Source organism: Hetaerina americana, unplaced genomic scaffold, assembly GCF_022747635.1.
Source record: "Hetaerina americana unplaced genomic scaffold, ioHetAmer1.1.p SCAF_6, whole genome shotgun sequence".
Taxonomy (NCBI): Eukaryota; Metazoa; Arthropoda; class Insecta; order Odonata; family Calopterygidae; genus Hetaerina; species Hetaerina americana.
This window is the reverse complement of record NW_027287205.1, coordinates 72,979,209-72,992,042: the sequence shown is the minus strand read 5'-3', so window position 1 is coordinate 72,992,042 and position 12,834 is coordinate 72,979,209. Positions and strand designations below refer to the sequence as shown.

Here is a 12,834-nt window from a genome sequence, read left to right as displayed (position 1 = left end):
TGCAAAAAAGAGACCGTGTTGACGTCGCAAAAGACATGATTTGCGAGGCTGAATCCGATCCCACATTCATCAAAAGGATCATTACTGGAGACGAGACGTGGGTTTATGAGTACGACACGCAATCCAGACATCAGGCAAGTGAATGGCGTTCACCAAATGCGCCGAGACCAAAAAAACCACGTCGTTTTCAGTCAAAAAAGAAGGCAATGCTGACGGTTTTCATGGATTACAACGGTGTAGTGCATCATGAATTTTTGCCAGAAGGCCAGACAGTAAACAAAGAGTATTATTTGGGCGTTATGAGACGTTTGCGTGAAGCAATTCGCCGAAAGAGACCAGAAATGTGGGCAGAAAACTCGTGGATTTTGCACCATGATAACGCACCGTCGCACAGTGCTATCATTATTCGTAATTTTTTGACGAAAAATGCAACAAATACCATCCAACAGCCACCGAATTCACCTGATTTGGCTCCCTGTGACTTCTTTCTGTTCAATCGAGTTAAAAAACCATTACGGGGAACGCGTTTTAGCAGCCGAGAGGAAGTAATGGAAAAATCGCAGGAAGCACTGATGGACATACCGAAAACCGAATATAAAAAATGTTTCGAGGATTGGATCAAGCGCTGGCATAAGTGTGTTGCAGTCGATGGGGATTACTTTGAAGGGGACAATATAGATTTAGATGAATAAACTTGTATTTTTAATTTTCTGAATAAATTCCGGGAAATTTTTGATCAAGGTAGTATTGCAGAAAATAGGAATAGATTGGAAGGAAAGGAGGCTAATCCGCAACCTGTACATGTCTCAGACTGCTCAGGTGCGAGTGGGGAACGGGGAGTCCGGTTGGGCAGTGTTAGGAAGAGGTGTAAGGCAGGGTTGCCCATTATCACCGTTGCTGTTCAACCTGTATGCAGAGGAAATGATCAAAGAGGCATGGGAAGAACTCGAGGTAGGAATGAAAGTGGGCGGGGAATTGTTAAAATAAGTTAGGTTTGCTGATGGCCAAGCTTTAGTTTGTCAGTCAGCCAAGGGGCTGCAGGCATTGCTGAGTGAATTGGAAATTCAGTGCGACAGGTATGGGATGAGAATCAATATTAATAAAAGAAAGGTTATGCGATTTTTTAGAAAGAAAAAGGCCAAGCTTAACATTAAAATAGGAGGGCAAAAACTAGAGCAGGTAGAACAATTTACGTATCTCGGTAGTGTTTTGGACCAACACGGTCAAAGTAGTAGGGACGTAAGGAGAAGAATTGCGCTAGGCAAAGAGGCTTTCACAAGGAGGAAGGAGTTGATGGCAGGGACTTTGAGTAAGGATGTTAAGGAAAGACTCGTAAAAACTTTGATATGGAGCGTAGCTATGTACGGTGCGGAAACGTGGTCATTGAAGCAGGAGGATAGACGTAGATTGGAGGCTTTTGAAATGTGGGTGTGGAGAAGAATGGAGAAGGTGAAATGGACAGAGAAGAAAACAAACGAGGAAGTACTTGGTATGGTGGGCGAAGAGAGGGGTTTGTTGGGAGCAATCCTATGGAGGCAGGAAAAGTGGGTGAGGGGGGTGTTGACCGGCAGTGGGATGTTGAAGACTGTGATAGATGGTAGAATGTTGGGCAAAAGAGGAAAGGGAAGGAACAGGATAGGGATGTTGGACGGGATGAAGGGAGGAAGAAAGTACTCAGAGATGAAGAGGGACCTGATATAGAGTAGGATGATGGATTTTGTGTTTTGTTAGGAGTAATAAAATATTTGTTTGGTAGTTGTGTCCATCCAAAAACCTACCTTAACAGGTAGATTACCTTAAAAAAAATTTCATTTAGTGCATCTAGTCGTATTGAAGGTGACAGATATTATAACCAAATTAAATAAGGTGTCCCATGGCAGTAATGAATCAAGCATACATGAATTATATTCACGCCGTTTCCTTTCAGGGAAATCATTATTAAAGAATAATCAAAAATAATTCAGGAGGAATAAGTCGATGAAAGAAGGAAATAAATTTGAATCAACAATCAGCAAGGACGGTAAAAACAGATTAACCTGTCCAGATATCCTCTAGGGTAATAGACAGAAGTAAATTTATCTTTTAAAATAAGTAATTTTCTAAGCGATGGTAGTTTTTCATACGATAGAAAGAGTTCTGGCATTTGTAACTTGAATCACTCGGCTTACAAAATCTCAATGTTTTTTTAAAATATATATGAAATTTAAACTCGTAAACTCAAGAAACTATTCCTTCGCGTGAAACATTGCATTGCCTTCCGAGTCATCAACATCTCTAAAATAAGTTTGGGAGGGACACTGGGACGATGGGGAAGAGTGAGGACATGTAGGAATGGGAAAGATTTTAAGTGGATTGCATGCAGTCGAGGGTTCGGAAATGAAAAAGGAGCAGTGAGAAAGGCTGTAAAAGGGAGAGAAGGAGGTTAAGAAAGAATGAGTGAGATAAGAAAGGGGAGGAAGAGGAAAGGAAACGGAAATAGTAGAATAAATAGGAAGTGATGTACGGTCGGAGAGAAGGGGGAATGTGCTTGAGGAAAGAAGACAGGCGAGTGGCATGAGGAAAAGGGACTGAAGGGAAGAGGGGCAAAGGGCAAGAAAGGATATATTTGATAACGATCCGTACGAGGGCGCCGAGAAAAGGGAGAGAAGAAAAAATTGAGAAACGGTCGAGAGCAGCAAGCGGGACGAAATACTTGGATGGACATATTCACCGGGCAAGCCGAGGAGGGATCCTAGACCGAAGGGCAATTGAGCATAAACCTACATTTCGAGTCGTAGATCAATCACTAGGAAAATGATACCATTGATTTCTCCTGACAAATTGAGAATTAATTAATCAAATTAATTATGAGGTTACCTTGCCATCTAGTGAGAATTTTTGACCATTTCCAAGCCCGCAAAGTTGCTTCACTTTTTTCGCACCATTATTTGTGACGTCAAAACTAGTACCCAATACGAAAAACATTTATTTTTAACATAATAAATACTGAGCGTGTAGGCTCATTGCACACTCCAAAAAGTCCATAGCAATCGAAAAGCCTTTTTTTTCGCATTTAGATCAAAACTCAGTATCGTACAATTTTATGATCGACGCAACGATTTGGAGTGTAAAAATAATTAGTCTGGACCGGGATTCGAACCCAAATCCCTCCAAGTCCGGCCGAGTGCTTTAGACAGTTAACCAACCGTTTTTTAAGTTGTAAAAAGCAACATAGTTATGGATTTTTCCTTCCAACTATTATTGTCCTTCATATTTTTCTTCTATATTTGAAAATTGCTATCATTTAATCGAAAATACTCTGCTCGGGAGCATAAGCACCATTAAAATGAATTAGGCTATTCGAATTCCTCCGACGCATTCCTAAAGCATATCCTTTGGCGTTACATGTTACTATAATCAATATCTTTTTAATAAATGATTGTTTTCCTTACAATTACATTGAATATTAATCAGGAAAATATTTTAGTATAACCGAATCATTTTATCCACATCAACTAAAAAAAACTAAAATGCCCCAACTTTTACGACAGTTTTCCAGTTCTCGCGTTATCACCCATGAATTTCGAGCAAGGAATACCAAGACATCACTACCCTAAATATCCCTAGGAACATTATAATTGCGAATCGTTACTATACAACACATTGTAAACCTCGAGCTTCCAAAACAATGCATTTCCAACTCACGATATTTCTTGCGCGGACGAATCGCTTTATAACACTTAGGATTGAGTGTTTTTGAGGGGAAGAGCTCTGGTTGGCGAAACGAGTGCAAAGAGAGGGGAAAGAGGAAGGGTAAAGAAGGAATCCCGACCAAAAAAGGGGCTTCCAGAGGAAGAAAAGAATAGTGGGGCGATGGGAGAGGGAGAGTGGAGGGATGGAAGAAGAGGGGAGAGAAATAAATAGGAAGTCGGGAAAGGGTTGTGAGAGAGGAGAGAAGAGGATTGGGATTTCGACGGTTTTCGTGGAGGCGGGTTCGGGGCGCGGCAGAGGGAGGGCGGAAGGTTCGCGCGGGGCGGGGTGGAGCTCGGGAGGAGGGGTGGCGTGGATGGGCAAAGAGAATTGCGAGTAAAGAGGAGGGGTGGAAGGTTGGGAGGGAAAAAACTGGGGAGGGGTAGAGGATGAGAGCTGGGAGAGGGGAGGGTGGAGAGGATAGAGGTCGGGGGGTATTTTGGAGGGGTAGCAGACAGCATCGGAGCTCCTGCGCAGAATTCGAGGCGCGCTGCAAGCCCGGTTGCCTGGTTACGAGAGCGGGAAGAGAGAAGGAGAGGAGAGATGTGTGTGGCGAGGGAGAAAGTAGGAGAGGGAGATAAAGAGAGTGAGTAGAGTACTGTGGGGACACGATGAAGATGAAGAGGAAAGCGAAAAATGTTGGGAGGATGAATACATCCAAGAAAGACGAAGGAGAAGGCCTGTGAAGTCGCCTGAAATGGGAAGGAACCCGAAAGAGGCCCCTCAGAATGAATCCAGCATGAGCACGAACGTGGGTGCTTAGAGGAAACAAAGATTGAACCCACGCGAAAAGTTTCATCCTTACTCCCCCTTTCCATTTCTCCGTTTCCTCCAATAAAGTCCGGGAAACCCATTTCCCCATTCCCTCAGTGTAGCGGCCCAGCTTCTTTAGCGTCTTCCAGGTATGCGTGCCCTTCCAAAAACCCTCACGACGCAACCTCTGCGGTATTTCTCCTCCACTCTGCGGAGTATGAACCCTAGGCTTTTTTTTACATCGGCGTCCGACTATCTGAATCCGTCTCCGTCCGACGCAAGCGTTCCCCTCCACTTTTCGTCCTGCCACCTCATGTAGCACCTCACGTCCGGATCACGGGCTCCAAGGTGCGCCTGGGAAAATGGTTGACGAAAGTTCCCACCCACCGCCACCCTCACATCGACGAGCACCATTACAGTGATTAGTTTAACTCTGGACATCCCCCTTGGTCCTCCCGAAAGCCCTCCCCCATCAATCTTACATCCGAGTATTAAGCGTTCTCCCGTGTGCTACCCCGTATATAGGCCTTCCCGCTTTAACCATCTCTCTCGTTTCCCATTCCGGATAAATCCCCCTTTACCGTCCCTGCCGCCGGGGCAGAGAGAACCCCGCCCCTGTTAGAGGCAACAGCTGACGGAGGGGGGAGGAACGGGGAGGGGGGAGAGTTCGGGGAGTCATGGAGAGGGAGGGTGCGAGGTGGATGAGGGAGGGGGTAAAAGGGGAAGAGAGGGGAAAGAGTGAGAGAGAGTGGCGCGGAGAGGGAAGAAACCGACGGTGGCGGCGTCAGCGGCAGGCTCCTGCACCTCACGTGGGTGAGGTAAAGCGTCCCTTCTCTCGGAGCCCTCGTCCTCTAGGAGTTGTATAGAAGGCAAACCCGAGTTTGCACACCCCTCAACACAAAACCGGTTTGCTCCTGTCGCGTCCACCATCTTCCCTCGCTCTCCTATTCTGCCCCACGCTTCACAGCCCCCCCCCCCCAAATCCACACCCCCTTCCTGTCCCCATCCCGCTAGATGCAAAATAAAACACCGCCCGCCGCTGCGAAACGCTTGGGAACGCGTGCAAGGAGAAGGGAGGGGGGTTCTGTGCAGGTTGGCGCGAGAATGCACGCATAGGCGTATGACAGGACGTGTCTCTTGATTTCTTCTCCGTAACCCACCCGCTTTCCTGCTGCCCCCGCTCCCCGTTTCAACACCCCCCTGACCCACGCCCCCCCCCCCTCGCCGGAGTAGCCGTGTGCGTGTGGGATATGTCGGGGAAAGGTGGGTCTAGGTGGGTGGGGCCGGATTTCCGGACGCGGCAGGAGGAGGAGGAGGTGTCCGCGGAGGAGTGCTGGAGGCGCCCAGGACGCGGGTGGTGGAGGAGGGAGGACTCGACGGGAGGTTGCCGGAGGAAGTGACGGCGGTGGGGAGCGGAGAGCGAGGGAGAGGGAGGCGGTGAGGCGGGAATGGCGGGCTGCCGTCGGCGGGCCTCTCGGCCTCCGGCTGGTGCATCTTCACCATCCCCCCGCCGCGCCTCCCGGACCACCGCTCACGTGGCAGCTGTGACCCCGATGTGCTGCAAGGGCGTCGAAGCCGCCGAGCCCTCGACCTTCCGTCCTAAGGGGACACCCCATAGGCAGAGACCCCTGCACATGGCGAGGAAGCGCGGTTCGAACGCGACGTGCGCCGCGGACTCCTCAGCCAGGAGGCACATACTCTTCTTCGGTCTTCTCTTAGTACTGGCGGCGAGGCTGCCGGCTCCCGCGTCAGCGAACCCGGACGCAAAGAGGCTCTACGATGACCTCCTGTCGAATTACAACCGTCTGATTCGTCCCGTCAGCAACAACACGGACACCGTGCTCGTCAAGCTGGGCCTCAGGCTGTCGCAGCTTATTGACTTGGTGAGTTCATATTTCTCCCGCCCCTAAAATAGATCGTTTCTCAACCCATGTTTATTTTTACGAGGAGATGAAAATCCGTCATCGCCATATGTCGATTACTTCATCGTTTCCCAGGTGAGAAGATTTTATTCCTTAAAGCTCAAACCTTTCTCCCTTTTCTATTTCAACGTATGCTAGACCTAAAATGTCATGGCGGTCGCTAAAGGAAGTGGGAACCTAAGAGTATCTTTATAGCCCAATAAAATCCATTTCCTGTGTATCAATGGGTACTAACTGCAAAGTGTGAAGAACACAATGTCTGGGTGAATTTATTGATTCTATGTATCACTTTATTGGGAATATTAACCATTAACAATTAATTGTGAATCACTATAGTTCAAACTTCGTTTCCCTTCATTATATGACCGTTGTGATTACTGGTTGTATTACCAAACCATTTCGTTCCATTTTGTTGGAATTTAATATCCGAAGGAAGTTGGAATGACGTTGTGCAGTCTGATTTTCTGATTGACACAATGGGAAAGTAATTTTTAAAACAATGTGTCCGTGTCGGATGATTCCCCCATGCAGTTGCAACAACGGTAACTCTGATCATATTTATTTTCTAATAAATTCATCGAAACAAATTTTATTAATAAATCACTGAGAGAGTAGAAAAAGGGGCATTTTGGGGAGCAACGAAATCAAACGTTATACATGCGCATAAACAAAAGCAATAATTTTGGATCCCTCTTTATGGTGTTTTACTTCCAGGGTTATTTCGCCTTCCCAGTAATTAGATTCCATTCCTCATCCAATCGCTAACCATACCACTGCAACACTCCTTAGTCCCGCTCACCCTCCCTCCCCGTGTCCCTCATCAACAATTCACCCGGTTACATTGCCTCGATTTGAAGAACCGGAATCCCAACCCGTAATTGCAGACGAATGCACTCTCCGTCAAGCTAACATGTTCGCCATCTCCATAAATCAATCCTCGGAGAATGCCACGAGTTTGATACATACCCAAGTTAATCCAGTGATTTGCATAGACCGAGCACAATTAACAGTCTGTAAACTTGCCAATTCCATATTCTCTTTCTTTGTGTCTGTTGTCACGTTTAATTAAAAAACAGCTATCACTAATAGCCATTTCATTTATGCTTTCTTCACTAATCATAATTTTTCATTTATTCGTGCAATTACAAGCTTGTCTCATACATGTAATCCCTTCTAGTAATTTTTATTTCCCTTATATACTTAAATTTCAACACTTTACGGCATTGTAATTTTAGAAAGGAAATGTATGGTAATGTAAAGGTTATTCCGATGATCTTCAGAAAAATGATAGGTACAATTGAAATAAACTTCACTTTTTTTAATTTACATTCAACTCATATTGCTATAGGTTAATATTCAATACGTTTTGTCATCGCCTATTGCGTTTTTAACCGATATTCTGGGTTTTCTTACTTTTCGCATTAAATGGAAGTAGTTTACTCTGCGTAAATACTATTGTTTCCATCTGCTCTTCTATGTATACATAGATAGTAATATTCATATTGATACTGAAACTCCATATTAATGCGCATTGGTTATAAGTACAGGTATATGCTAAATACCGTAGCATTGCATTAAAAATGAAAGGTTAGATTAATTTCCATGTAGATTTCAGGAAATAAATGATATGCTATGAAGAGTACTGAGATAACAATATAAAAATCAATAAAAGAGCGTCATTTTAAATCTGAACAATGTGGAAATTTGCATGATCAAAACATTCTTATTGAAAGCATAGATAAATTAACAATAAAAACCTATCAATACTACTATTGATAAGGGTTTGCGTATAATTCACTTCTTATTAAAATGAAATTCATTTCAAAATTAAATTTAAAAATAAATTTACATTTGCATATAAATAAGAGCCTCACCAAAACTCTTAATGCGTCATTTCTCAATCACGCATTAGAATGTCATTCACGAGAAATGATCATAAAATTTGGTATAAATGCTGAATGAGAGCACAAAATCCAACACAATTGATAGCTTACTGCTAAGCCTTACATATTTTCATTATTTATAAACAAAAAATTTGAATCAGATATGCAGAAGCTTGAATACCAAATTTGCAGGTCAATCATTCATTATCCACCCCAAATTGTTTGTGCTGTATTTAAAGTGATCATAACGTTTGAAATCGCATGCAAAAATTGATTTACCAATATAGAGTCATTTCTGAAAATTGACCGTTGCAACCGCATAAATGTCCTCAATTTTAGTCTTCAGCATTTCTAACTCAAAAGCATGAAGAACATACACATGAGTACAACTGTTTAGGGATAGTAAATATAATATGCTTCCAATACATTGGATGAAATTTATGAAAAAAATAATGATTAAATTTACTTTTTATTGATATTCATATATTTTATTTTTATTTTTTTGCTTTTTTAGGAATCTTTGCAATTATCTTTCATATTTTTAGGTATATCTTTTGATTTTATGCCACTCTAATGTGAGCCAAAAATTTATCAGTTGTACATTCTTTTAATAAAAATGTTCGAAATTATGTCGCTTTACCTAAGCTATACCTTTAAATGGCTTTCTTTCATTATTTTTAATATACAGGAGTAATTCCAAACGGTTTCTTCATTTGGACAAAAATAATTCATCCTTCCTAAGAAATGAGAAATTTCAATGATGTGTTCCAATAAGCTTTGCTTGGTAATATATTGCAACACTATTGGTATAAAACGATTCCAAATATTGCTTGATTACGGTTTTTGGGCAAATCACATTCAAAAAGGTATAGAATTGAAGAGGTTGAATAATGAACGCCTCAAAGAGCAAAACGAAACTGACTAACATCACACTATTTTAACCTTTCATTTAAGACGTTTTGCATTTTCCATGAAAAATGATATGCATGTAATTAAACATTGTTTGTATTTTTATTTTTATTCATTTATTTTACCATCTACACATTACAATTTTCATGCAGAGAATAAGATTTTTTCTGTCGCAATGAATACTACATAGTTATTGAAGGCTCATGAATAATTTTATGGAAACCTCATTTCCCGCTTCACGATGTATTTCAGCATTTTAATGGCAGTTGACTGGACTATTGACGAATCTGCAAAATCATCATGGCAGATCGTCTCCGATCTACTCAAATTACAGGAAATCAAATCACAATATCATATTCCCAATTTCCCAGTGTACGGGATCAATTTTCATCTGTGGAATCATGAATTGTTTTAACATTCGTCCCTAGTGCCGGCCGGTTCAGCCCATATTACACCAGCCACAATTCCACATTATTTTTTCTGCCTCTTATATTGGCTGCAGTCCAGCCGTCAGCTTGACTCACTGCGGTCTTTTTTTTAAGGGGTTCAGGGAATTCGCCCTATCGTACTTCATTTTTTTTACAAGTGGCGCCTTGTCATGTTTCTCTGCATCTCCTCCTGGGAGAAAGGTATTCGAGCAAGTGGCATAGCTGCTGTTCCGTTTTCTTGATATTATAATTGCCGCCGTTTTGCACTTATTTCAACCTCATCCTCCCTTGTGTTCGAAGACAGACCCAAGACAAAAGAATAAAGAAGCTTTGTCTTGAAAATCTCCTTGTGCTAGAGTAATCGCGCCACACTTAACGCCATTCTTAGGGACGTCTGAAAGCCGAGAGGTTTGAACAGAGCGTCTTTCTTGCTGGTGCTTGTTAATTTTATTCCTGGGAAAACGTATTCAATTACATTTATGCTCATTTCATCATGAGCGACCCATAACTTCACTTGCCAGTCCTTTTTCTTGCGGTAATGTGATGTGGACATTTATTTAACGGCAAAAAAGGTAACTGTCCAAATATGATGTTCTTAAATTTAAGTCTCAACGGTTTTTAACCAATAATCAGACAAATATTTTGGTATAATAAGTAAAAACATTGAGCTATTTTCATGTTTGTAAATATAATCTTGAATTATTGTGCTTAAGAGTTTTTTATAAAATGTATTAGTTAAACGTATATTTGTGAAAGTAATTATCAAATAGCACAATTCAATTCAGCAAAATTTACTATCATGATATCAATAAAACAGATAGTAATACCACATGACTAAATAAGCACAAATAGCCATATTCAATTTTAATAAACATGGCGTTTTGTCCATCGAAAACAAATAATTTCGAGATTTCAACACTAAATTATTTTATAAACAATGAAACAGTATCGATATGTCCGGTTTATCCATGACAACGTCGATATTCCAGATCTAAAAGTTCAGAAACACATTTTAGCACTTCAATACATTTTATTTTTATATTCAAAATACATATCCCAAAAATAGTATAGGCCTACGAAATAAAGGGAAACGATGAATTATGATTGAAAAATACACTGAAAAATATGGCAATAAAGATATACTTATGTGCATATTTCTTATCAAGCACTTACATCCCTTTTTAATACTTTCACCGAAAGTGCTTTGTCAATAGTTGTCCATATCAGTATATATATATATATATATATATATATATATATATATATATATATATATATATATATATATATATATACACACACATATTTATATATAATGATGAATATATATATATATATAATTATATATATATATATATATATATATATATATACTGAGTCTTACTTGAAAAGGGCGAAAGCGTAAACAATATACAATTTGAGTATTCTTTAAAAAGTTACTATTTTATTTGTGTTCTATTGTGCCATCCCTATATATATATGTATGTTTCTACATATATATAGGGACATATTTCTACATACATATATATATATATATATGTATGTATTTCGCGGTAGTCCAGGGGGTAGAGCGTTGGACCACTGACTGGTGGGCCTGGGTTGATTCCCGGGCGAGCCATTCTAGGCACCTGCAGCTTCACCCAAGCCATGGGATTTTTCGGGTACCTGGGGATCTTCCTGGGGAAACCATAACCAGCACAAGGAAAGGAACTGGCCCCCCTACCCTAATGTGTGAATCTCACACACCGTCGGGCTTAGTACTGGGTACTTAGTACTGAACTCTACCATCGCCTACCAAACCAACCTTTGGGTTAATTACTGTGTATAGGGTTATATATATATGTATATGTGTTTGTGTGTACATATATATATATATATACACACACACACATATGCATACCTATTTATAAACTATAAGTGATTTATTTCAGTATTTAAATCTTAAGATTAGCCTACTGCGAACCTATCCTTTTAAAATATAGTAGTGCTAAATTCCTCACCCCTGAGAGCTTTTCTATCTTAAATTCTTATTAATTCGCACAATGTACTTGTCTCTGGCTGTTCCTGGTGGAATCTTCCCAATAATAACTTATACCTATCACGCTTATATAAGCTAAAATATTATGCTTTTATATATAATAATATATATAATTAATCAATTGTGCATCATTATTCGTCTCGTACGTCTAATGTTTCCCTGCCGTAGAGTTTTGGGCATTGCCATTCCTCTTCTTTTTTACACATACTTCCTCCTCCCTCACTTAGTCTGTCCATTTAATCTTTAGCATTCTCCTCTTGCACCATTTTTCAAAGATTTATACTCTTTGCATGCCTTCATCTCCATCGTTCTACGCTTATGATTTAAGTTGAGTACCATGAATTTTGTACCATATACCATGAACGTTTTGACATAGTTTGCAACTTTCGATTCTTTGAACAAGGTTGCCTTTTTCTTCATGAAAGCCTGCGTACGTTGAGCTATTTTTCTCTTTTTTTTGGTCGAAATCAATGAAATCTTCTGTTCACCAATCGGCCCAGACCCACTCAATCTCACTCTTTCCCAAGATGTCTTTACGCTGTCTGTCCATTAAAATCTCAGTATTTTCCAACTTACGCACTCTCCTAATGGCTTTGCATGGAACGCATCCATATACTGCAATTGTTCTCCTAGACTGATTTGATTGGGAGGCTATTTTACCACCAGAATATTTCATCAGGAATAATGTCATAAGGACATATTTTAATGAAAGATTGCCTATTCTAGAGAGCTTAATGCAGTGGCTTTACTTTGCCTTCCATATCGCAGTACTGAGGCCGATTCCGTGACTTTCGCTGTCAATCCTGTATCAATTGCCACAGCAGCACCATACTCAGCCGATACCTCATGATTACACTGTTGCATTTCGCTATTCATGGAGAGTATTTTATCGTTTAGGAGAACCTTCAGATTCATATATAAACACGCTACCCGTGGGCTACCCCTTTCTGTCTTACAATGGTAATAATTATTATGATTAATATTTGGTAATCTACCGTTTAAGGTAGGTTTAGCATGGGCACAAAGTAAAACGCCTGCATTCCTTAGCCTCCCCCATCAAAACACAATTTGACACCTCAGGCAACAATAAATTGCCCATCAATTCCGCACAAATTCCCGTCACTCCGTCCAAACTGCTAATCTTTTTCTTAAGTCCATCTCGTTGGCCAAGC

General features: G+C 41.0%; 1 protein-coding gene across 2 annotated transcripts in view; it reads left to right on the top strand.

The window, feature by feature from the left end:
• Positions 1–5,913: 5,913 nt before the first annotated feature.
• nAChRalpha2 (nicotinic acetylcholine receptor alpha2) overlaps positions 5,914–12,834 on the top strand; it is a 220,400-nt gene continuing 213,479 nt past the window's right edge. For both annotated transcript variants that reach the window (XM_071594283.1, XM_071594284.1), the window contains exon 1: positions 5,914–6,365. In XM_071594283.1, coding sequence (XP_071450384.1) covers positions 5,931–6,365 — 435 coding nt within the window. In that variant the 5' untranslated portion in view covers positions 5,914–5,930. The remainder of the gene's footprint in view (positions 6,366–12,834) is intronic.